Raw genomic sequence first — 25122 nt, forward strand, 5'->3', positions numbered from 1 at the left:
TAATTTTTAACAAATGTAGAATTTAACAATATCCATGAATATGCAAGGAAAAGGGCACATTTAAATACGGTGCGCGAAGTATTTTTGATGAGAGATGGAAGCAGTGAGGGAGAAAGGGAAGTAGTGACAGACTTGCCATTTGGGATGCACGTACTCAGACTGAAAGGTAAGTAAAGAGTTTAAGGAAATATCACATTCACCCAATGGATACTGATTGTTCAAGCTCATTTGCTTTTAAAGCTTATTTAAACTGCTTCGGAATTCTTTTGACAAGCCATATGTTGCAACAGCCAGAGCTCTTTCACACAGAATGAAATTGTGCAGGTTGTTTGGAGTTTCATTGTTTACTGACAAACCCTAATAGCGATTCTAGTTTTGTTTCTTCTCAATGATGCAAAAGGGAGAACATGACTAATTAATTTTTTTACGTTGATAACACCCTTGAAAGACTTTTGATCATTTATACTGTAAAATCCTCCCACATTCGGATACTTCAGATACCAAATTATTCTCCCCGTTGACTAGTGCGGTACTTACGCAGTTTGAAAATTTCAAAGATACTCCATTTGTTTACAAATTCTAAATCTTGACAAAAATGGCTTCACAGATCACCCCTTAGATAATTAAAGTTCAGTCATATCTGAGTACATGAAATGTACCAATAACAGATTGTACAATCGTACAGTTCCCTTGTAATTCTAGTGTGTTACTTTAATGACTTTTCACTGATGTTCTTAAGTTACTTATTTGTTTCTTATGCATTTTTTTGGTGTACAAACAAGAGACCCTTTTTGCAGTAGCCAAATGTGTTAAAGAGCAAAATAAGTTTCCAAATAGAGGAGTCTTCAAGACATATCTTCAAAGTCTATTTAATTTTGTGCATGCATGAAAGATAATAATGTGATCACAGGTACTAAATATTCTTCAGCCATTCGCTCTCAGAACTGTTATCTGGAATAAAACTAGATTAAATTTGCAGAATGGTGAATTATGGAAAATAATGACGCTAAGGCAATTCATTAATCTTTATCTGCTTGTCTATTTTTTATAGCCTGATGAAATGGAAAAATTCATTTGGGGGCTGATCAGATTGAAAAGGGTCTAACATGATGGAGAGAAACATGGGGCTGAAAATGTGTTTTTTTTTTTTTCTTTTTAAGTTAAACGCAGCACCTTTTTCTCACATGCCTCTGTTTTTCTTTTAGTGGCAAAGCATATCTATAACACTGGTTGAGAAAGTTCAGATGATTGCTGTAATCCTAGGATCCCTGTTCTTAATAGCGAGTGTGACCTGGCTCCTCTGGTCAGCCTTCAGCCCCTATGCAGTGTGGCAGAGGAAGGACATCCTTTTTCAAATCTGCTATGGAATGTATGGTTTTATGGATCTAGTGTGCATAGGTAAGACCATGATGTTGAACATTAACTTGTCGGTAATCCATTTCTTGCAGCTACTACGTTTCCACCAGTGGGATCTCGTATAGACTGTTGTGGTTCACATGATCTCAGTTTTCCAGCTACTTCACTGTCGGGGGTGTCACAATCTGGACACTTCCTTCAAAAAGCATAGTATCTATCTTCCCATGCAGTCTAAAAAATGAACAGGAAAATGCCCATTTAAAGGGACTTATTTTGCAACGGAAAGGAAGGAGGAGTGGAGGAAATGATTGGGGTGGGCAGGAGAAGGACTGTCATTTACTTCCAGGGAATGAGAGCATCTCAGCCCCCTCTTCAGCAAACCGGGGAAGCACTGACGGATGCCGGTGGTGGTCTGAGTGTTTGGGGGAGGACCGACAGTCCCTGGGAGGGCTTACCTCGTGGCGAGGTGACACAGATTCCTCGAGAACATAAGGGCTCCTTGCAGGGTTGGGGACCAGGGGTCAGTTTTCCTTTCTGTCTTGGGCTTCTTTGTTTTGCTTAATCAATTCAGTGGCTTAGAAGAGAAAAAGGATGAAACATTTCAGCTTAAACAGATCCTACCAGAAAAGGTGACTTAAACGTTTCTCTTGGCCTATCCGCTATTTCCCTAGTACCATGAGAAAGCAGAAGCCGGTTCAAGTGTGTGAGGTGCCTGGCCCGCTGTGAACGGTGTCTGGTCGGCTGTGGGGGGTGGGGACGTAGAGGGCCACAGAGTCTCAAAGAGGCTTTCTCTGCCCTGATGCAGCTCAGTAGGCTGTAGAAGAAAGCTGAAAGAGGCAGCCATAGTTGACAGCAGTGGTTCTCAAAGTGTGGTCCCACTGGGAAATGCATGTTCTCAGGCCCCACCCCATCTGCCAAATCAGAAATTTCAGGGTTAGGACAAATACCACCACTCCCACCCCCTACCCCCCGCCCTGGCCATCTGTGCATCATAAGCCCGCTGAGATGCGCACAAACACTCAAGCTTGGGAACCACTGGTTTGAGGGAAGGGTGCGATTTGGGATCCAGTGACTTGGTTTCCAATCTGGGCCTCCGCTGGGACAGGTCAACTCTGTTTCTCCGTGTCCTCTTTCCTCGCCCATGAAGACGGAAATAATACTCCCTAGCAGACAGGCCTAAGTAAAAGAAATAATGATTCTAAACAATGATGTTATTAATTGGAAATTATAAATGAAAGGCATTTGAATAAGTCACAAATACTAAAATAGTTCAAATCACTTAAATACATGCCTCTACTAACCAGAGCCTTAATTTAACTGGAAGTTTTAATATTCTCAGTGACTTTTTTTCTAAAAGAACTCTATAAATTTTAAAATAGGATTAGCCTGAATTTCCTCTCCTTTCTTTCTCCCTTGCCACTAGTACAAGAATAATAGGAAAGAAAACGATCACATTTCAGGCCAGGAAGGAAAAAAAATGGGGGGAGGGGGAACTGTCAAGAATAACATGTAAACTGAGCAGATGTTGCCTGAATGATTGAGTTAATCATGTATACAAACAGTTTGCTTTAAATATGATAATGCACTTGGAAGCATTTGGAAATGCCACATCTCTATACAAATATAGTCTCCAGGACACCGCTTTAAATAAAGGAGAGTCACAGAATTGTTCTATAGGCTCCTCAGTAAGTTCAGAGATAGACTGTGTTCATTCGGTCCTCCAGCATCAATGTTATGAAATGTGGTATTTCACTGATACGAAAAGGAGAGATGAAAAACAAAGGAACCATTAGGCTTCCAGTCCAACCTGGAGGGAAAGAGTCCAGTTGACTTTGAACTATGATATCATAACAGCACTAATGAGGAATACACACACACACACACACACACTCACCCATTCTGGTTGGGAACTCACTTTCCTGGTTTTTACAGGTTACATTTAGTGCTGAGTTACTAGGTCTTAAATTTTGATTGCTAATGCCAGTCTTTTAATCAGAATTATTCAACTTTGGTTTTAAAAGCACATACATATGAGCTAATGATTTTTTGGCAGAATATGACATATTCAGGCTTCCTTTTGAAATTTGGGTATTTGCCCATTTTATAAAGATAAGTTTCTTAGGAATGAAAGCCAGTTGATATTTTCCTGGCTTACACTTTGGACCATGAGTTTTTACTGAAGTTTCAAATATTGACAGTACCTTTCATTACATTTTGACTCATTAAATCCAAATCTCATCATGTAAGCATTTACTAGTATTTTGAAAAATGTTAAAGAATTCAGATGGAATGGCATTGTTCCTGTCACTTCATAATCACATTAATTGGTCTGTTCGGGCCCAGAGAAAATCACATTTTTTTCCTCGAGAAGTTGGGAAACTACTACAGTCAAGTTAGCAAATACACATAGGCTATCAGTAACCATTTGGATCATAGCCAGTAATAGCTCCTGCTGATGTTTCAAATTAATTCAAATGTCTGTTGAATTAATCGTAGACAGTAACAAGATAGATTATACTGATTATGCCTCAGATTATCCCTCACCACAGGATTTAAGAGTCTGAGTTAGGGTGGAAAGCATGTCCAGTTTGCTGAGCTCAGATCAGTAAATATTTATTGAGAACTTTCTTTGTGTCAGACTTAGTGCCAGGTAGATGCTGGGTATACAAATCAGGGTCAGTCCCTTTCCTGCCCCGGAGGAGCTCCCAGCCGCAGAGGAGGACAGGCGGGCGGCTAGGTAATGGGAGATGGTGGGATGTACTTGGTTCTGGAAGGAGGAACAGGAATGGTAGTTGGACAAAGTGGCGAGACATGAGTACTGGGGTGTTGTATGCGAGCTGGGGGTGGTTCCAGGTAGATTTCAAGGGGGAGGGATAGCCAAGCAGGCTGACAGATGAGTCAGCTTAGCAATAGGGAAGTGGCCCCCTTGTCACCATTGGACAATGTCAAGTTGGCTCTCCATTCAGAGGGCCTTAAGGTAAACTTTTCAAACTGGTTTACACCTAAATGAGAAGGAGCAGACTGACAGTTTCATAAATGTTGTTTAAAAAACAATTTTGCAAATCCACAGAAGCTTATACCTGAATGAAAAAAATGTTCCAATCCAGCCAGGGGTTGTACTGCTGAGGAAGAGATTATTGGTGGAATGTTAAATACAAAATTTTGTAGAAAATGTATTTACCTGGGGAAATCTGTTTACTCCTTTGTACACATAGTGAATTTGTCTTCTGCTTTTATTCATTATTATTAGTTAATACCCTTTCTGCTTTTCCAAGATTCAGTTTTTTTTTTAATTTTATTTTTTATTTATTTTCTGCATAACAGTATTCATTATTTTTGCACCACACCCAGGGCTCCATGCAATCCGTGCCCTCTCTAATACCCACCACCTGGTACCCCAACCCACCCCCCACCCCTTCAAACCCCTCAGATTGTTTTTCAGAGTCCATAGTCTCTCATGGAGTATTATGCCTCCATCAGAAAGGATGAATATCCAACTTTTGTAGCAACATGGATGGGACTGGAAGAGATTATGCTGAATGAAATAAGTCAAGCCAAGATTCAGTTTTTTCTTGCATTCAAGTTTTGAATTCTCCCAGGGGCCGAGGTACTCTTAGGGTTGAGATGCCTGGACTTTGGCTGTCTAGTAGAACTTACTACAGTCATAAAGATGTCCGGCTGGTGTCCGGTACCACAGACACTAGCCATGGGCTCTATTTGGCTACTGAGCACTTGAATGTGGTTTGTGAGAAAGAGAAACTGAGTTTTAAAGTCAATTTTCTTTAAATTAGCTTAAATTTCAATAAATAGCCACCTGTGGCTAGTGGCTATCGTATTGGACAGCACAGATCCTAGATGATGATTCAAATTAAATGTGTAAGGGTTTGATTAGCGCAGTTCCCCTTACCTGTATAAATAGGTTGTATTTCCTAAATAACAAGCTTTGTACCAAGACAGATGAAGAAAGTAAGAATGAATTGAAGAGGATTAAGAGAAATGTGTTAAAGGTGCGGTAGGAGGCCAAGAGGTAGACAGAGAGCCGCGAAAGGGGGCCGGGTCTGCAGGAACTCAAAATGCTAAGAGATAACTTTATATTACACTTGGGGGGCTCTTTTAAATATTGAAACAGCTGGCATTCCAACTATGATTGTGTACCAGGGGAACTAATATAAAGGATTTAAATCACTGAGTTGTGTTAGCCCGGGGCAGTCATTTAGGGCGAATCACCGAATGTTGGCTCCCTCCTGAGATTTGCACAGTGGACAAAGGAAGATTAGCAAACCCGAAGGGAAATGAAGAGCCAATGCGTGGCAGGAGGCTGTGGGCTCCGGATTTGGTTCTGACCTCCATGCTCCACACACTGAGAAAAGAGAAGGCGGTCACTCTCACTGGTTGTGAGATTCAGATGAAGCTTGTTCCAAAGAAGACGGCATTTAGTGATGACTAAAATGACTGGAGTCAGCCATGAGGACAGGGATTCATGTGATTAACTTGCTTCTACAAGGTTACCAAGTCATTTCAGTGTCTGGTAGAACTTGATGAGGTGAGTCCTGTTTCTTGTTGAAGCAACAAAATAAGACTGAAACCCCATTAGGTCAGTGGGATTCCTGAAATAGGAATAGCAGTACTTATGTCTAATCTCACTAACACTATAAACTCGTGCCAGCTGCGTATCTGGAAAGTGTTTGGATCCTCCCTGAGACACCAAGGAAAGGGACCAGATATGCTTATAAAATTTAAAAACTTGGATCACTTTTGTTCTTTTAAAAAAATTTCTTAATTGTCCACGTAGTATAAACATCTATGTATTGAAATAAGCCCATTTAATGAATATATAAAGTTTAAAAGAAGACCACTTCACTCATACTTCTCTTTCTCTTATGTCCTCCCCTTTACGGAAAGGTTCCCGCTCCCCAGTGTTTTGGTATCTGCCCGATCTTTTTTATTGGGTTTACATCCATGTGGGGATACAGACACATAGGTAATTCAATATAAGCGGGATCATATTATTCATTGTTTAAAAAATCAGCATTTTCATTCAACGACATGATCTAGAGATTTTTCCCTGTGTTATGTACAGCTGTTTACTTTTCTTCTACTGATGGATATCCTGGTTGTTACCAGTCTTCGCCATTAGAAACAATGGTGCCAATGAGTATTTCCGTAGGCAAGGTTCCAAGAAGTACAAAGTCTGGGCTGACGAACAAGTACCTGCCCCATTTTTTGCTCTCTAAAAAAGGCTTTGCCAGTTTGCCCTCCCCACATTGTATGACAATTCCCATTCCCCCACGCCTTGACCAAAATGGATATCTGTTTTTTTTGACATTTTCATTGGTAGTTTGAGCTATATTTAAGTGCTTTCTTTAAAGTCTGTCTTGCAACTATTTAGGTTTGCGGGGCAATTTTGCCTTAAGAAAATAAGAACATCCACGTTGGGGCCCCTGCTCTTAGGGCAGCTGGTCCTGCCTGGCGTCTCTTGGGGTGTGGCGGGCAGGGGCCCAGACTAGCTCTGTCCTGTAAGTACTCCACTTCTTCTTCCTGAACATGAATTCAGAAGACAGGATCAAGGTCAGAGATGACTGCCTCTCAGACACCCCACATTCCCCGACACATGCGCTCAGGACCAGTTTCTCCTAGCTCTGATACCATGAAACACTCCAGGAGTTCACTTCTCTGTCTCTTTTTTCATGTACAAAGGGCTCCCAGAAATTGCTTTTAGGAAAATTGCCTCCCTCTGTCACTTGGGTCTGTGGCTAAAGCACTGAGGCTACTATTGCCTGTTTTCCCTCTTATTCTGTTTCTCAGATTAAAACACAGGCACACTGGATGGAGGAGACACGCACACGGACCCACTGGGAACCAGAAGTCCCTCTTGGGGCTCCATTCAAATAATGCAGTAAACTATACTAAGATTGCTTATGTCGCCCTGCCTTTGAAAACTGCAGAGATTAGGGAATTTTAAAAAATAACCTGATATATACACTTGAATGAAGATCAGATCAAAATAACTTTTCCTTCATGTGCCAATTATAGTCAGTAGTGGGGGAAAAAAACAACTCTCCTTCTGCAGAAATTTCATACCTCCAATGTCAGGTTTTATTTTCCTCTAGTCTCCATCTAATTAATTTAAAAAATTCATGTGAATTTTTATAGCTCTTAGTTTTGAAAAATCTGTTTTTCATAACTTGATGATCTGTCTAGCTCAAGGTTCTTGGGCACACTCAAATAAACCAGGTAGAGTTACCCATTGGTAATATATTCACATTTCATTATAGAACTTCAGATAAATAAATGCTGCATATTCCTGCAGTCTTTGATTATATGAGACATATGTTTACATGTTAAAAACCAAGGTAATATTTTTCTGTTGCTTTCAATATTGCTTCACTGTGCTATTTTCTTCCCAGTAGGCAAAGCAGCTTAAAGTTACACGTGATCGAACCTTTTACTGACACTGAGCTTAAAATGCAGCTTATCTGATTCTGTGATATTGTATGAGGAAAAGTGAAGAATTTTGTCCAAGAATTTCAGGATAATTCAACTCTTGGTGACCACAAATGAGTTCTTCTCACTGCAGAGGGCCAGTGGTCATGCCCGGGTTGTTTTGTTCCTAAAATGATGCTTTTAGATTGTCTTCCTTCCTGTGGCTCGCTTTCCACAAATATAAACCAATTAGCATAAGCAAAGCATGATTAAGAAAGTAAATCAACTCGGGAAAAAGAATTCTAATGCATTCCAAGCAAAATATAAATGACTTTTGGAATCTCTCTTGTTTAAAATTTTCCATGCTCTCTGGCACTTCTCAGTATGATTCAGAAGTTGACAATATTTCCTGAAGGAGTTTCAGTGAAAAACAACATATTTACTTAAGGAGTTTGAAAGAAATTAGCATTGGAAGTTGGAAAGTGCCATAATATAGGGCAGAAAGAAAATGGGTTTGCCGGAGACCCCAGTAGAGCCTTTGGTTCTCGCGTTGTCAGGTAGGACCATCAACCATATGGATAAGTGTGTTTAAAGAGAAATTTAGGCAAAGTTCATAAAACGTTCATAAAAAGATAACCCTTGGGTTATTGCAGAGAGACAAACTATCTATGGGTAGATATAAAGTCTAGCAAAAGTTTCCGAGTGAAAAACGTAGTTACCACGGGAACAGTCCCATTCCTCACGTTCTTCGGGGCCCATGTAGACGCTGTCCCGCACAGAGGGCTTGAGGATGCCTGGTGGAACAGGAGAGCCATGACCCTAGAATCCTGAATGACTGGGTGGGCTTCCTCTATGGAAGTGGGGAGGACAGATGTCCGCCACCGATACCCCCACAACCTCTTCTCAGAGCCCCACCCCGTTCAAAACTGTCAGCAAGTTTGATGGCAAGACTCCAAACAGATGTAGCTTCTTCTTCTTCTTCTTCTTCTTCTTTTTTTTTTTTTTTTGAAATCATAGAACACTGGGAGCCCAGATCCAGCCTTTCATACTCCCCCACCCCAGTCACACCAGCACCAGCACCCCCAAGTCTGGGATCTGAGCTGTGGAAAGCCTTCTGTGGACAGCACTTCGGGCTGCCCCAGAAGGAAAGCCCCCTACAATCGTAGGAGATGGCATTGCTGGAGGCTGTCCAGTGTCCTAGGAAAGGCTGATGTGGAAGCATCTGCCTGACTCCTAAGGCATGTGGAAAAGGCTGCTCCGCTTAAACAGCGGTTGGCAGAATAACTAGGGAACTTGACTAGCCCCGTAATTCCTTTTTGAGTCTTCCTATCACAGTTTTCCCTCCTGATGTAAAAGACGATCAGCCCCTTCTGCTCCAAGAAATGCTTCCATTTCCTGAGCGGTGGCTCGACGAGGCATCCGTATCCCTGCAGTGCCACAGTTTGGCTACTGAGGAGAACGTGGTCCAGCCGCTAATGCAGAGAGGACAAAAGCCTCCTTCTACTCTTGCCCAGAGCCTTTCTGGGATTCAATTCAACCATCGTCCCAGGCTGAGGCTGGTCCGTCTGGGAGGGCGGCCGCTCTGCTGGGTCTAGTACCACCATGCCCATGACCGCTACCAGACTTGCATGCTCTGCTAGCTCGTTTGGAATCATTTCTTTTTCTTTTTTTTTTTTTAATTTTTTAAATAATTTATTTATTTTTTATTGTGTTATGTTAGTCACCATACAATACATCATTTTTTTTTTAATTTTTAAATTTTTTTTTAACATATATTTTTATCCCCAGGGGTACAGGTCTGTGAATCACCAGGTTTACACACTTCACAGCACTCACCAAAGCACATGCCCTCCCCAATGTCCACATACCCATAACCAGTAAGGAGATTGAAACAGTCATTAAAAATCTCCAAACAAACAAAAGCCCAGGGCCAGACGGCTTCCCGGGGGAATTCTACCAAACATTTAAAGAAGAACTAATTCCTATTCTCCTGAAATTGTTCCAAAAAATAGAAATGGAAGGAAAACTTCCAAACTCATTTTATGAGGCCAGCATTACCTTGATCCCAAAACCAGACAAGGATCCCATCAAAAAAGAGAGCTATAGACCAATATCCTTGATGAACACAGATGCGAAAATTCTCACCAAAATACTAGCCAATAGGATTCAACAGTACATTAAAAGGATTATTCACCACGACCAAGTGGGATTTATTCCAGGGCTGCAAGGTTGGTTCAATATGGAATCATTTCTTAAATAGAGTAGAACTCCTTGGTAAGCATCGATCATTCCTTCCTGACTTGAGCGTGTCTGAGCAGGCACCATGCCCCAGGAAATGCCACGGCTTCCTTTAGACAGAGTCCGAAGCAGGAGTCCGTCCTCTGGTCCCTACATTTCTCGCTTCTCAGCACATCACGGTCAGGCCCGTCAGGGGAGGAGCAGAGTGGAGCTTTGTAACTCAGAACTGTCGGAGGAAAAACAAACCTTCACCTTTTCTATGTTTTGAGAAGTACTCCATTATTATCACTTCACTCTGGAGGTACAAATTAAAGGCTTTTCTATGCCTTAATGATACTGAAGTTTACGAATTTCTCTAAAGGTCATGATCATGGCTGATTATTAGAGACATTGCTGCCTTTAAACCCCAGGAAATAGAATAGAAGGACTTGTTTTTGCTACTTGTCCTTCAGTATAGCACCTGAAATGGACCCTCAAAGCAAATTAACTCTTTAGGCCTCCTCATGGGGGAGAAAACACAAGCCATTGCCTTCTCTCCTTTGACCTTGTAAAGTTTAAGCTCTTTTGGAGAAATGTTGAATAGTTAGCAGAGCAACAGACCAAACATGCTCATATTGTTGACTTCTATTTCCTCCCGAGAAAAGCTGACCCTTTCAGCTGTCTCTCTCGACTGGGGACAGCAGAGCTGAAGGGGCACCAGTCATGTATGAAGCCAATATTTCCTGGGTGTTGACTGTGTTTATCGCCTGGACTGCAGGGTAGAGGTATTAATAGAACAGGGTCCACTGCCCATTTTTGAACAGCCCATGATCTAAGCATGGTTGTTACATTTTGAAATGGTTTAAAAAATATTGAGAGAAGAATATTATTTCGTGACATATGAAAATTACATCAAATATAAATTTCAGTGCCCATAAATAACGTTTTATTGGAACACAGACCTACCCATTCATTTATGTGCTGTCGATGAGTAGTTCCAATCTCGTCAGTGAGAGACCATAATGTTCACATAGCCTTAAATATTTACTGTCTGGCCCTTTCCAGAAAGGGTTTGTGGAGCCTGGAATGTAACATGTTCTCTGCTCTCCAGCTGCTGGCGAGAGACAGGGAAATAAGCAATTGAAATGGGAAATGGAAGGTGCCAGGAGACAAATACGTGTGAGGCAGGTGTGAGGAGTTTGGTTAGACATCCTCACGGGGCAGCAGAATCTATGGGGAGGAAGCAATCTTGAGCTACACTTTAGTGTATTTGAGCTACGCTTTAAAGAAGAGCGTGAAAGGGGCCAGAGAGAGGCAGCTGCCTGAGCCTGTCGACACATGAAAACGTGTATTTTGGAGGACTCCTAGGGAATGGGGTGTGACAAGAGCAAAAGATGCTTGCTGGGGGAGTAGCAGAAGAAATGAGGTCTGATCGTCCGGAGGGATCCTGTGGGTGGGGCGTGGGTGTGGGACCCAACCCAGAAAGCTCAGAGAAGCCCTGGAGGGTGGTCCGCTGCACATGATTGGGCAGCGTGATGTTAAAGATCGAGCTCTGGAGGTGGGGGTGGGGGCGGGGCCGAACGGGGTGGTCGACTCAGAGGACATGCTAGGAAAGCAAGAAGATAATAAGCCAGGCAAGGTTTAGGCCCATCATTAATGTAGATAGACAGCCGCTGGAATTCAAAGAGGTTGGTCACAAGATAACGGCGATGAAATCCGTGGAGGCTGGGCGGAAATGCGAGGGTATAGGAGAGGGGCCATCAGGTATAATTCAAAGAGTCTGATTGGCAGATGGGAGGAAAAGATGATAAGTTCTGTTTGAGCATTTTCTTTTTGCAGAAGTTCTGAAGAATCAGGTGGAAATGACCAGCCAGGAAGTGGCTGGAGATAGGAGTCTGGAGCACAGGGTAGAAATCTGAGCTGGAGATGGACATGTGGTAGTCGAAACCTCAGTCTGCAGGGAAAAGTGGTCTCGGCAAGATGAACAGCAGTTTGAGGAACACAGAGACTCAAAGAACAGGCAGTGGGCATGACTTAGGGGAGAAAAAAGTGGGTCAGACAAGGTGAGGAGGAAGGAGGGAACTTTGGGGAAGGGGAGCACCATGCCAGTAGTGTTGGGTGCCAGGAGAATCGGTGAATGAAGCCAAAATGTACTCACTGTATTTGGTAGTGTGGGTGTTGGATGACTGGACACAAAGGTTATGGTGGCTGAGAGTGGCTGGGACGGGCAGAAGGGGGCTCAGAATGTAGGCTCACAAATCTTGGCTGAACAAGGACACAGTCAAATGAGGGCAGAACCTGGAGTTGGGTGTGGAATTGAAAGAAGTTCCTGTTTATTTGTTTTAATGGTAGAGCCAGGCGGGGATAAATGCTGAGAAGAAAGATCCAGAAGAAACCAGAGAAAGATTGAAGAATGAACAGCTTGATGCCTATGTGAACGCAGAACTGGCCCCCAGTACTCAGGGGAGGGGTTGACCTTGCTCAGGAGGGGCGTGGTGCCCCTGAGAAGGGCTAGAAGGCAGAGAGGAGGCATGGCGGGGCGTGGCTGACTGTACTGCTCCTGGAGAACAAGTTGAAGGGCTTCCTGGCAGAAGACCCCCGTTCTCACTCAAGTTGGTAGTAGGGTCAAGGCACAGTGTGGGAAAGCGTCTGAGGGGAACATTAAAAATGAAAATCAATGCTGGGTGAGGGGTTTGGTCCCTGCCCTGGGCAAGATAGAGCGCCCCCTGGAGGCTGGAATGAGGGTGGCCGTGACTTGCAAGGCCTAGTGGCTCTATTTTTCACTCACTGGGGACAAGGAGCAAGTGGAGAGAGGTGAACTTGGAGGCTGGGCTGAGATGGGGTTTGTGCAGAGTTGCAGAGAGCCGAGCATTGCTGGTGGTCTTGACTTTCATCTCCAGGGCTGGGAGAGTGATTCCGGGGTCGGGGGTGAGGGGGAGGCGGTGTCTTCTTGGTGCTGGGGAAGGAACCAAAGCCAGAAAGAAGTGGCCGATGGGGAATGAATGTGCTGTCCAGGGGCCTGGCCTTCAGAAGGTGGAGGAGGGCGCGCAGAGATTAAGAAAGTGATTAAAAAGCCCGGGAGGCAGTGGCTGTTGGCACCCGGTGGGAGAGTCCCGAAGCTTGCAGCTGGAGCAGTTTCTGGAAGGGAAGGGCCCAGGCTGGAGTGAAGGGTGCGCAGTGGAGGGCGAAGGTCCTGCACCTCAGGTCGTGGTCGGGTCATCCACAACAGCCTGAAACACCAAGTCGTGTGTGTCAAGAGGGCCGAGGGGCCCGGGAACCAGGGGACAGAGCACCGGGGATGGTTGAGAGTGGTCAAGGGGCCAGGAGGGGCTGCCTTCGTGGCTACCCTGTGTGCTCACGTGATCACACGTGTTTTGTGCAACTTCACCCCTTCTTTTGCGTGCTTTACTGTTTTCTGGAAGAAGAGCTGTGGGAATTTAAATGCGTGAGGCTCCTGCACAGCCAAGCAGCCTTTGAGGGATCCAAGTATGTCCCTAGGCCTGTGGGAGACAGAGTTGGTATTGAGGCCCCCGGCTCAGAACCAGAAGTTCTCCTGGGAGGAGAGATCAGAGTCAATTGTGTGGCAGAGGGAACCATGATATGAAGAGGCAGCTCCTGAGCCTAAAATCCTGGAGATGGGTCTTCCGAACCTGCCTCTCTCTGGATCTCCTGGCCCCAGGCTGTTCTGCAGCCAAGAGCTTTATTCACCAAAGAAAATGTGAATATGATCCCTCCTCTGATGATGCGTCCATGCGCAGCGCAGAGGCTGGGGGCCTGGGGCCAGTAGGCAGGAACAAGGTTTTAAAGACCACACTGTAATAATGGCTCAGATTTTATTTTCTAATCCGAGTACTATACAAAAGGATTTTCCTTAGATTTCCCATTTCATCTTCACGACACTCTCCCGCCAGGTGTAAGTGCAGTTGCTGTTCTGTCTCAGAGATGAAAGCACTCGAGGCACCATTAAGGAGGACACCCTCACCACCTCCACCCAAGGTCACACAGAGTGGAAGAGGGTCCCGAGACTGGAATCCAGACCTTGTCCTCCAGAGCCCGTGTCAAAATATTTATGTGATTCAGTTAATTCTATTTATTATTTAGTAAATACCCCTTCATGTATGCTGAGCTTGAATGGTTCATTTGCAAGATGATATTGTTTATTCAGGAAGTGAAACCACCATCAGTTGGTGTCTCAAACACCTGAGGCTAACAATGGGAATAAATACCTTTTTGAGGGAGGGGAGAGCTGAATTTAGATCAGGAATGGGGAAAAAAAATTTCCTCCCAAACCCAAAGTAATGTAGCCATTTTGTGAAACCTTTACTCGTGTATTCTAAATTAGTAGAGCCATACAGAACAGAGAGAAATACTAGTAGAGAATAGGAAAGACTTAATACAGCATTCCAAGAGCAATCACTTTCCACTGATCTGAGTGAGACAATTTCCAAATAAGAATTACATATGTGAAGAATCACATCGAAACCTTGAATTTTGTTGCTAGGTCACAGAATATTAGGGAAAGCTGAGGTCTGAGCACTTTAATATTCAGGTTAAAAAATCCACTAATACTTTTGATTAAAAAAAACCTTACTGAGGTTGCATGAATGAAATCAAAGAGTTAGAAATTTTATTTATGTTTAGGTGGTTGCTTCTGTTCGGAATTTTTACCCACTGCCTATACGATTTAAAAGAAATGAAAATACAAAGCCAACAAAGATGAAGTAGCCCATTACAGTCCTAAAGATAAACAGGCTCTGGATATTTTAGTTTAGATCTTTTTAAGTATTGTTCTAGTCCTGAAAAATAGAACAGCTAATACATACATGCTTTGCTCTAGAGATGAATAAAATCATGTTCTTTGAGTTTGCAGTAGACAGTTTGTCCATTGGAGAAGAAGGCAAATTAAATTAGCTGGGTTTCTACGTGCTACTAGGAAAAGCCCACTAACAGTCTCCTAAGAATTGTGTTTGCTCGGGGGCACCTGTGTGGCTCAGTCCTTTCAGCCTCTGTCTCTCGATCTCAGTTTGGAGCCTACTTAAGAAAAACAAAAGATCTGTGTTCAGTCCATATACTAGAATGTGGGGGAAAGAACTGGAAATCTACCAAAGTAGATCCCCAATTCTAAAACCTTTAATTAATACATAAAATGGACATTGATAGGGTTTGAACCCCATACTGCTCTGCTGGGGTTTGCAGAGTTACTTCTATAAATTGTGAGGGTCACTGTAATCCTTCCCAGTGCTACAGTGTACTCTTTAAGATAAAGACCAGAGCAGAATTTACCATTTATCCCAGCTTTGGGTGTTCCTGAAGAGACTGTGATTCTATCTCCTTCATGATATAATATCTCCTGGGCCAAGGAGACACTAGTGTGGACTGACATTGGCCAAGGATGGCTCCTGAGGTCTGAGACCTTGCAGAGTATAAAGCACACTGGACTAGGCATCAAAGGTCTGGCTCTGATCCTGGGCTCTAGCACTAACTATGGACCCTTCGGCAAGCCATGTCACTTTTCTGGGCCTCAGAGTCCTCATGCCCCAAAACAAAGGGATTAGATGAAATCATACCCAGTATTTTCTAATTTTGAAATTCAGTGACTACGTCCACTGCTGATTGCTGTGATAGATGACATCACCCCGTTGCTGCAAGGTGTTTCATCTGCTCATGACTTGAAGGACAGATTTGAAGTTGTATTCAGCAGAAATTAAACTAGTTCTATTCCATGCTCCCAGATATAGGAGGACTCTAGGATATCTTTGTCATCTCTTAGGGCAGTGGGCTTATTCCTTCATTTCTTTTATTGAAACAATCATGTCCATAGGTGACTTTTTTTCACAGACACTTTTGGGTAGAAACTTAGATGATATAACAATTCTTCTCTCCTGTGAATTCTCTTAATCCTTTAGAAAATGAACATATCATGTGTTTTGTAACATGTAACAAAATCTGCAGCTTTTGAGGAATGTTCTGTGACTATGCCAGAGGTAGATTTGAGAGGCAGGGCTAGTCATTGAAAAATTGGGAATCTCCTATCTACTAAGAAAAGAAATACGATTGACGGATTGGCTTAGAACAGCAGATAGTCAAATGAATGGACAATCTCTTTTATGTTCCCTGTTTTGCATGGACATAGCAGAGAAGAATCCACATTGACCTCTTATGCCTTAGGCCCGAGTGTAGTCCTTTTGTGACTAGCTGGGTTTGTGACTGCTGGATGTGGGGAGATATTTGATGACAAGGGTACAACACCATGGAGGGGTCGGCTACAGTTTACTGGGACTGAAAATAAGTCCTTGCAAAGGATTTGAGCTCTTCTAGCCCCTGCCAGGCCGTATGTGTGTGTGTGTTTGCGTGTAGGCATACATATGCTTATCTATGTATGAAACATGGGCCTCGATTCCTAAGCCTTTTTCATCTCTAGTCTTGGAGTGCATGTCGCATGTCCCAGTGTCTTAGTTTGATATCTTAAGGTAGTGCTTCACGATTTTAAAGAACAATACTTTAATTTTGTGTTCATGGCACCATCATGACTAGACTTAAGTTGACCCTTGTCACCCCTTAAATCCCAGTGATGGCTACTCTTCTCTTTCTCATTCCTTCTCATTCAGGGAAGATTTTTGAGTTTCTGCTGTGTTTCAAACATTGAAGTAGGAGTTGGGCTCCTGTCCTCAGGGAGCACCTGGCTGATTGAGGTCATGGGCATAGAAAAAAATTATTCCAGTACAGGTAATAAGGAAAACAGTGCAGGTATTTCCTTTGTGGTGAGGTAGAAGGTAGGAGAGAAGGGTTAATTTTGAGTGGGCCAGAGAAGAAATTATGAGAGAATTTGGACCTTGTAGATGTTTAATAATAGTTCATCGTGAAAATGTAGGAGAGTGGATCATTCCAGAGAAGTCTCTTTCTTACAGCTTTATCACAGATTTGCTCAGAAGATAGAATGAGCAGAATTTAGTGCAAGAGGACTGAGGAGCTTAAGCGATTCCAAGGTTTTAGCCTAACTGACTTGGGGGATGGTCAGTAACTGAAATAGGAATAGCAGGTCAAGAAACAATAAATAAACAAATAAACAACAACAACAAAAAAGAAACAAATTCAACCCTTGTCGGGACCTCTTGGAAAAGAGTGCGCTTCATTCCCTGCCAGTTAGTAAACTATTATATTCCTTATTAAAATTTGGCTTTGCCATCTTGTTCAGTCACCAGGTGGTGACATCATCAACACGGAAGATCTAGCGCCCGTGTGCTCTTTGCATCCAGCCTGAGGACTGGACTTCACTGAGCAGACAGGAGGACAGGGAGAGTGACAGGGTCATAGGACAGACACCATCAGTTTTCTTTTGTGAACTCCGAGAGGAGCAATCACTCAGGGTCTTCACTATTGTAATAATCTTTTCCCCATGGGTACTCTTGTGTACTCTGCTTTGGGGCAGGGTGGGTCAGGTCATCAGTATTTGGAAATTAGCCAGCCTCTAGTTGCAAGAGTTTTTGTGCTGTGGGAAGTTTGTGAGTAATTCTTATTCTTATTACATTTCTTTCACAGAAGATTTTACCAATAGTTTGAGTGTTTAAGTCCCTGGACTTTATGCTCTCATGATGAGCCTGACATTCTCAACTTAAATCTATGAATTAATATATTCTCAGAATGACATATATATATATATAATTTAATTTCAACAATGGAAAAATCAACTCATCTTTTTTAGTTGTAAGTGCATTTTATGTGGGCTATTTCTTAACATTATTTGTTCTGATATGGGCAGCACCGGAAATACATTTTCACAAAAATCCCCATATATAATCAGGACATTGTAGGTCCCAGAGACTTGACTTTTAAGATATCAGTTTATGATGGCCTTGTGTTGTGAATCTAGGGACTTCAGGGACGGTATCTATTATATCATCTTTCAGTCTTCATCTCTGTAAGTTTTATATTTTTGCACTTTTGTTTTTTTCTTTAAGCTGTGCATATAGTTCAGTTCAAAAAAAAAAGCATTCAGTGTACAAAGAAAGAATCACTCATGATTATTTCTTCAAGGTTCATATTAACAAGATTCAACAATGGCAGAATGACTTTTTTTTTTTTTTAAGATTTTATTTATTTGAAAGAGAGCCATAACGAGTGGGGAAGTAGCAGAGGGAGAAACAGATTCCCCGCTGAGCAGGGACCCCCCCCCCACCAACCACCTCCCCACCAACTTGAGATCATGACCTGAGATCATGACCTGAGATCATGACCTGAGCCTAAGATAGATACTTAACCAACTGAGCCACTTAGGTGCCCCATGGGGGAGTGAGTTTTAAAGTGTTTGCCTGTATAGTCACATCTAAGTCTCCATAACTGTTGAGCATTTAAATTTGGGGTAGGTTGGGAAAATACACCAGGAAGATTAATGTATTTTATGACACTCTATCAAAGATCATGCAACAAAGGGTATCTTTGACCACAGTATTATTTAGTTAATACTCTTTGAACAACCATGCTCTGGTCTTCGAGTAATGGAAATTAAGGGGTCAAACATGGGTCTACTTTATGAGATTGACTCTAAACTGTTCTTAAGTGGGATTAAATGGGACCCAAAGTCCCCGGTCTGCTTCTGGTGCACACTGACTTCTCAGGATGACACCGGTTGTATTTTGTAGAGTATGTGTAAATTTCACTGTGGGAGGTGGGGAGAGAGGGAGAGAGACCGAAAGAAATCTTGGCAGTGGACGGTGGTGAAATTTAATCTAGAAATCTTGGAATTTTCACAGTCAAGAGCCTTTTCTGGCCAAATATCTGCTGTGTGTTGCAAATTCTTCAGCTCTCGCAAAGGTCGTTTTGGTTGAACAGCACACAGGGCTTTAGCCTTTATCCCTTTGTGGACCTTGTACTTCTTGGGAAAGCTCAGGGTGGATGCAGCTTCCCAGATGAGGCTCTCAGCAACGTAGTGTTGCCCTCAACAACTTTCTTCCTGTGGGTAGGGAGATGAGGAAAGGGCTATTTCATTGGGCCTCTTAGAGATATAACAGTGTCAGTGACACACAAGGATATTAAAAATGGCAGCTAATTATATAACTTCGCCCAAATCACAGTCTCCAAGGCTTAATTTACTCATATTTTAAATGAGGGTGTTGTAGATCTACATGGTCTGTCTTTGTCTGTTCAAGCCTTTATAGCAAAATACCACAGACTGGATGGCTGAAACAAAGGACTTTTATTTTTTTACAGTTCTGAAGGCTGGGAAGTACAAGGTCAGGATGGCAGCATGTTCAGTGTTTAGTTGGGTCTCTCATTTTGGTTTGAGGATGGTTGTCATTCTCATGTGTCCTCACATGGCCTTTTCTTGGTGTCTCTTCCACTTTACAGAAAGGCATTAATCCTATCATGAAAGCCTCCCCCCATGACTTAAAATAGCTCTAATAAGTCTCCCAAAGGTCCCACCTCGAAATACCATCACATGAAGGATTAGGGCTTCAACAGTTATTAAATCTCTCCATGTCTCAATTTCCTCAACCATGAAATTGTTCAATCACGGTATCTATTTGTAGAGTCGATGTCAAGATTAAGTGAAAATCATGCAAATAAAGCACTTAGTACAATGCTTGGCACAAAACAGATCCTTGATAAAAATTTAAGTCTTGAAAAACAACCAAACTTATTTGAACAAAAGCTGATACAGGTAACACAAGAAATGAAATGTTTTGATCGGTAGTTTGGTTGTTAATATCAAAATTTGTTTTTGACTATAAATTTGGCAAGTCTCTGTTCATTATAACACATCACTTGTTTGTATTGAAATAGACACGAACAAGTGGTGTGTGTGTGTGCACACGTGTGTGAGCATATATGTACCTGGATAGTCTCCCCCATCATTTCTTTGGGTAATTCATTTTCTACTACTATATAAGAATTTCAACCAACACACCACTTACAAATTTGGAAGATATTTTACCTATACACGAATACTGTGCTTTAATTTCAGTGAAACCAGAAACATTTAAACTTGCTCTTTTTAAAGAAGATTATTCCCTAACAAAAGTGTTCCTTTTGCACATCAATAAAATGGTGCTCTAGTTAAATGTTACTGGCAGGGAAATGATAACCACACACACACACACACACACACACACACACACACATAATTACTGAACTCTCAAAACCCCAAATTCCTATGAATCCTACCTTGTGGACATCCATGCTATTAATAATGTAGCAAGTATCCTAAAATATTTAATATTTAAATTTTACAGAAATTATCATTGCTTTTCCTTTCATGTCTGGTGGCTCAGATGAAAAATATAAATCTAAGAATAAATCTAAGCCTATTCTTATATGACCTGAAATATCAAGGTGACAAGTTCATTTAAAGCTTAATTTGAGGTGTTGCTCAGATAGTGAAGCTACTAGAGGAAGTGAGTTTCTCAGTTGTGAAACAGGAGGAGACAAGATCATCGGTAAGGAAGTATGGCAGCATGATTTTTAATTGTTGGATTTTCAGCCTGTGAGCTAAAGTCAAATGAATCCTTACTCTTGAATTTAAGTGCTGGGAGTAGCCATATGTTCTCATTACATCAAGAACAAAAGGCATTTGCTGTGATTCTAGAAGATTCAGAGAAGAAAGGGGGAAATGTACCTTCCAGAAGACAACTTGGGGGTGGAGTGCATTCTCCTGTTTCAGGAAACTTTAAGCTCCTAAAGGGCAAGGAATAATTCCAAACGCTCATGGGGGAATAAAACAAAATCTAAGCATCATTCATAACTTGAAATGCAATTAAGAAGCAGCACGTGGAGCTGGAAATTCAAGAGGACTATGGCTTTGTGAAAACTTCAAGTAACTCTCTCAGTTCCGTTCAAAATGTCCTATAAAGACCTGTGGCATTTATTTGTGCACATTGGGTACATTTATGTATTTAGGAAAGGGCTACCAGGAATGTATTCCCAGAAAGTGACTATACGCTCTAGTAAATGATCTGATTTGTGGCCCCTTAAAGGAAATCAATAAAAGAAGAATAGGGTCCTGTGAAATGAGTGGTTTCCTGGGGTGAAGCCATCCCCCAGAATGGACCTGTTGCAAGCTGTAATGGTTTTGTGATTCGTGTGACTGAATGTTTCTCACCACATAGATTCACTATTGACTTTTTAGTTAATAATAATGTCTTGTGTTTATAGAGCCACCATCTCGAGGAAATTTGAGTGCTTTATAATTGATGAATTTCAATTTATATTCATACTATCCTGCTGAAAGTATAGATTAGGTACTCTGATTGTGTTTTAATGAGGAAACATGGAGCCAGAAACGTTAAATCATGGCCCACAGAGATATCAGAAGGCTAATAATAGAATCATCAATTAATATCTGGTAGTCTTTCTTTTAATTCTGGCTGTTTCCCAAAAAATATCTGATCAGTTTTGTCAGTCATTCCTTAGGAAATGAAGCTGACCAAAACACAATTTTTGCACTTGGTATGATTAACAGAAGTTTCCATTCCTTCTCATTATTTTGGTGATATTCTGCAATTATCTATTTTTATTTATTGGACCACATGCTTGTTTTAGTGGCCTATGTTCACATCCTTGGAATACTTTAAAGCCACATGTGTCAGAAGCTTATCTCCTGGGAAGGGAGCGATATAAAACTTAAATTCTAGTATTAGACAGTTGTGATTTAAAAACAAAAACAAAAACTGGGTATCTCCATCACCTACCTGTCATTGTTTCAATTGACAAAAAAATGAAGTAATCCTCTCAAAAAAAACCATGTTCAAAACCCTCACTTATTGTAGCTATGGGAAGATAACTATCATCCTTTTAATCACCCATTTATGCAGCCTTAAAAATGTGAGACTCTGGTTCTTCCTGCTTCTCACATTACTATTTCTATCAACTTTTTTAAAATCTGGCAAGTGTATTACTTTGTCCCTCTAGATTTTCCTTACTGTTTCCACTCTGCTCTCCACATGCAATGTGCTAACCTCCCTATTTGTCGCCACTACTTTAGTTGTCTGTCCCTCAGTACATCTTGGGTAAATTTTCCTAATAAGTTCTCTGAATTTTTTAACATATGAATTATTCAGGCAGAAAAAAGTATACAGAATATGTTGAGCAACCACATCTCCATCCCCAAAATTTAAAAAAAAAGTGACATTAGAGATTAGAAAGCCTATTTGAAGCCTCTCCTGGACCTTATTTCTTTTCTTAGCTCCCCACCATCATGTCTTTCATGGTTATTATTTTTATGCATGTTTTTATACTTTTATAAAGTATACTAAAGTATACTTTATAAAAGTATAAAGTATACTAAATCTCAAGTATACTTTAGATTCACTATTGGCTTTTTAATTAACAATGATTTACTAACCCCATCATTTCTTTCTGAAACTTTCAGTTTTTGTTTTTTTTTAATGTGACTTTGAGATTTCTGCTCAATATTTTAAGATTTCTCCATCTTTGTGCATGTGACCTTGTTCCCTTCACTTGTGTGGCTGTGATCCAATGAGCCACATAATACAGTTGATCCATTCTTCTTAGAATGCACTTTGAGATTGTTTGGGATTTTCCCCCTCAAATGCAAATGATTATGGAATAAGCATTTTTTAAAAGATTTATTTATTTGAGAGAGAGAGAGAGAGAGAAGGGGGTAGGGGCAGAGGGAGAGGCAAGAGAGAATCTCAAACGGATCCACTCCCACTCTCCCCCACCACCCCCCGCCCCAGTGCCCTGTCCGAGCACAGAGCCTGATGCAGGGCTCAATCTCATGACCCTGAGATCAGGGCTTGAGCTGAAACGAAGAATCAGACACTTAACCGACTGAGCCGCCCAGGCGCCGCTACATAGTAAACATTTTTAGCACACTTCCTTGTTCTCATTTGTGAGCGTTTCTCTAGGCTCTGTACTCTAAGATCTAAATACTGGCAGGTAGATCTGCTCAGTTTTAATTAAACAGTGCCTGTAGCCAACATTTTTTTTTTAAGAGTTTATTTATTTATTTGATAGAGATCACAAGCAGGCAGAGAAGCAGGCAGAGGGAGAGAGGGAAGCAGGCTCCCTGCTGAGCAGAGAGCCCGCTGTGGGGCTCGATCCCAGGATCCTGAGATCATGACCCTGAGATCATGACCTGAGCCGAAGGCAGAGGCTTAACCCACTGAGCCACTCGGGCGCTCCTGATGTGCCGTATTTACGTGCCATCTTCCATCTAAGAAAGACGCTTACTGATCTCTCTACCGACTTTCAGTGGAATTTGAGTCTCATAAAGTCGAGTTCCTTCTCGATTCTCAAATGAAGGGACCTCCCCGAGGAATTTCTTTTTGTGAGCGGTCACCAGTTCAAAAGCTCTTGGACCAGGCTGAATGTAACTGAAAAATGCAGGGTGTGGTGGCATCTGGGCAGGATGGTAGAAATGGAGCCTGGTGTCCCAGTTACAGGCTGCCAGTTTACGATCCCTGACCTTGTTTATTTTCCTGAGAGTCTGTCTCAGAAATGTGTAATCATCCCATTTACTGTATGGCAACAAAGAGCAAGGACTCTAGAACGAGCCTGGCTGGGTTTGAAACCCTCGTCCACGGCTACTCGTTGTCTGCTCTGGAGCTCCTTCCTTGTTTGTAAAATGGGGGATGGGCTCATGGTGAAAACTCACTGAAGTGTAATATGCAGGAAACTCTCAAGTCGGTGCTACATACATTTTTGTTGAATTACTGAAGAAAATAAAAATAAGAAAAACGTGTGTCATACCTCCTGTGTGTCAGACATTGTTTTAGGAACTGGGAAGATGGTAATGACTTGAATATGTATTTCTTTCCTAAATTACCAGTTGAGACCAAAGTCCCCAGTACGTTTCTTGGCCCACAGTGGGCAGTCAGAGATGATGAATGAATCAATAACCCTAATGATTCTCTTACGGCAATGTACGTGCCCAAGGTATGTTCTCAGCCGTAATGAGGCAAGTTAATTATATTCATGAGAACTTTGCTCTGTGCTTGTTAGTGTCCTTATTCTTTGGAGACTGATTATTCCTATGTAATCTGGAAAGTAGCTTACCATTAGCCATAATATTTGAGAAGTTAGGATACCGTGTTTTTTGACGATGACGAGTAACAGAGAATTGACTATTTTTTTTCAATCCCTTACCTGTGTATAAAACAACATTCTTAACTTTTTTGATCATGACGGGCCTTTTTTATTTTTCCATGAATTTTAGGTCTCATTGTCCATGAAGGAGCTGCAGTTTACAGAGTATTTAAGCGCTGGCGAGCTGTTAACTTACACTGGGATGTATTAAATTACGATAAAGCCACAGATATCGAAGAAAGTAGCCGGGGAGAGTCTTCCACAAGCAGGACTTTATGGCTGCCGTTGACGGCTCTGCGGAACAGGAACTTGGTCCACCCAACGCAGTTAACCTCCCCGAGGTTCCAGTGTGGCTACGTGTTGCTGCATCTGTTCAATCGGATGAGGCCCCATGAAGATTTGTCAGAGGATAATAGCTCAGGGGAGGTTGTGATGAGAGTGACTTCTGTGTGACACAGTGTAAGACGGCGTGGTGCAGACCACCCTGCACATTTTGGAATGTAATTGCAATGAATGGCAAAACCATAGCACTTCTAAAAACACACATCTATGAACTTTTTAAAATTTATGCTTTTTATATGAACATTTGAATTGCAAATACATTTTTCTGAAAAAAAAAAAAAAAGAGTACTCTGGTTCTTTGTTTTCTGACTTATCCCATCTTTTATAAGTTGGTACTTGAAATCATTTTACGTATAATTTAACTCTACTTGGTTAAAAGAATGATGAAAGTTATCCTTAAGGCTGAAACTATTTTTTCTTGCTTGTTTTAAATATATTTTTGTCAAACTTTTTGCTCCCTGTGTAGTTTTTCAGGCATGCTACTGGCGGGAAAGAGTTTGGAACTCTGTGGGCAGGTGCGAAAGCGCTAACCGGCGATGCGACGCTGCGTACTGGCCCTCTGTGTGCCTCGTGTTTATCGGTAAATGTGAGCGGGACTTTTTTGCTGGGTTGAAATAATCTGTCACCAGGAATACAAGTTCTAGGAATGTTGGCCTGTTTTCTAGTTTCTGAAACAGCCCAGAGAGCTTATAAAAAGTTAAAGATGAATGGAAAAAAAAATAGTTTTACTCCTGTATGTAT

The 25122-nt window shown here is 41.8% G+C and overlaps 1 protein-coding gene across 1 annotated transcript in view; it reads left to right on the forward strand.

The window, feature by feature from the left end:
- The window catches only part of MARCHF11 (membrane associated ring-CH-type finger 11), a 100565-nt gene extending 75854 nt beyond the window's left edge, over window positions 1-24711 (forward strand). Inside the window, exons 3-4 of the mRNA XM_032334977.1 lie at window positions 1206-1398; window positions 24170-24711. Coding sequence (XP_032190868.1) covers window positions 1206-1398; window positions 24170-24492 — 516 coding nt within the window. The 3' untranslated portion in view covers window positions 24493-24711. The remainder of the gene's footprint in view (window positions 1-1205; window positions 1399-24169) is intronic.
- The last annotated feature ends 411 nt before the right edge of the window (window positions 24712-25122 follow it).

This window comes from Mustela erminea, chromosome 3 (genome assembly GCF_009829155.1).
Source record: "Mustela erminea isolate mMusErm1 chromosome 3, mMusErm1.Pri, whole genome shotgun sequence".
Classification (NCBI taxonomy): domain Eukaryota; kingdom Metazoa; phylum Chordata; class Mammalia; order Carnivora; family Mustelidae; genus Mustela; species Mustela erminea.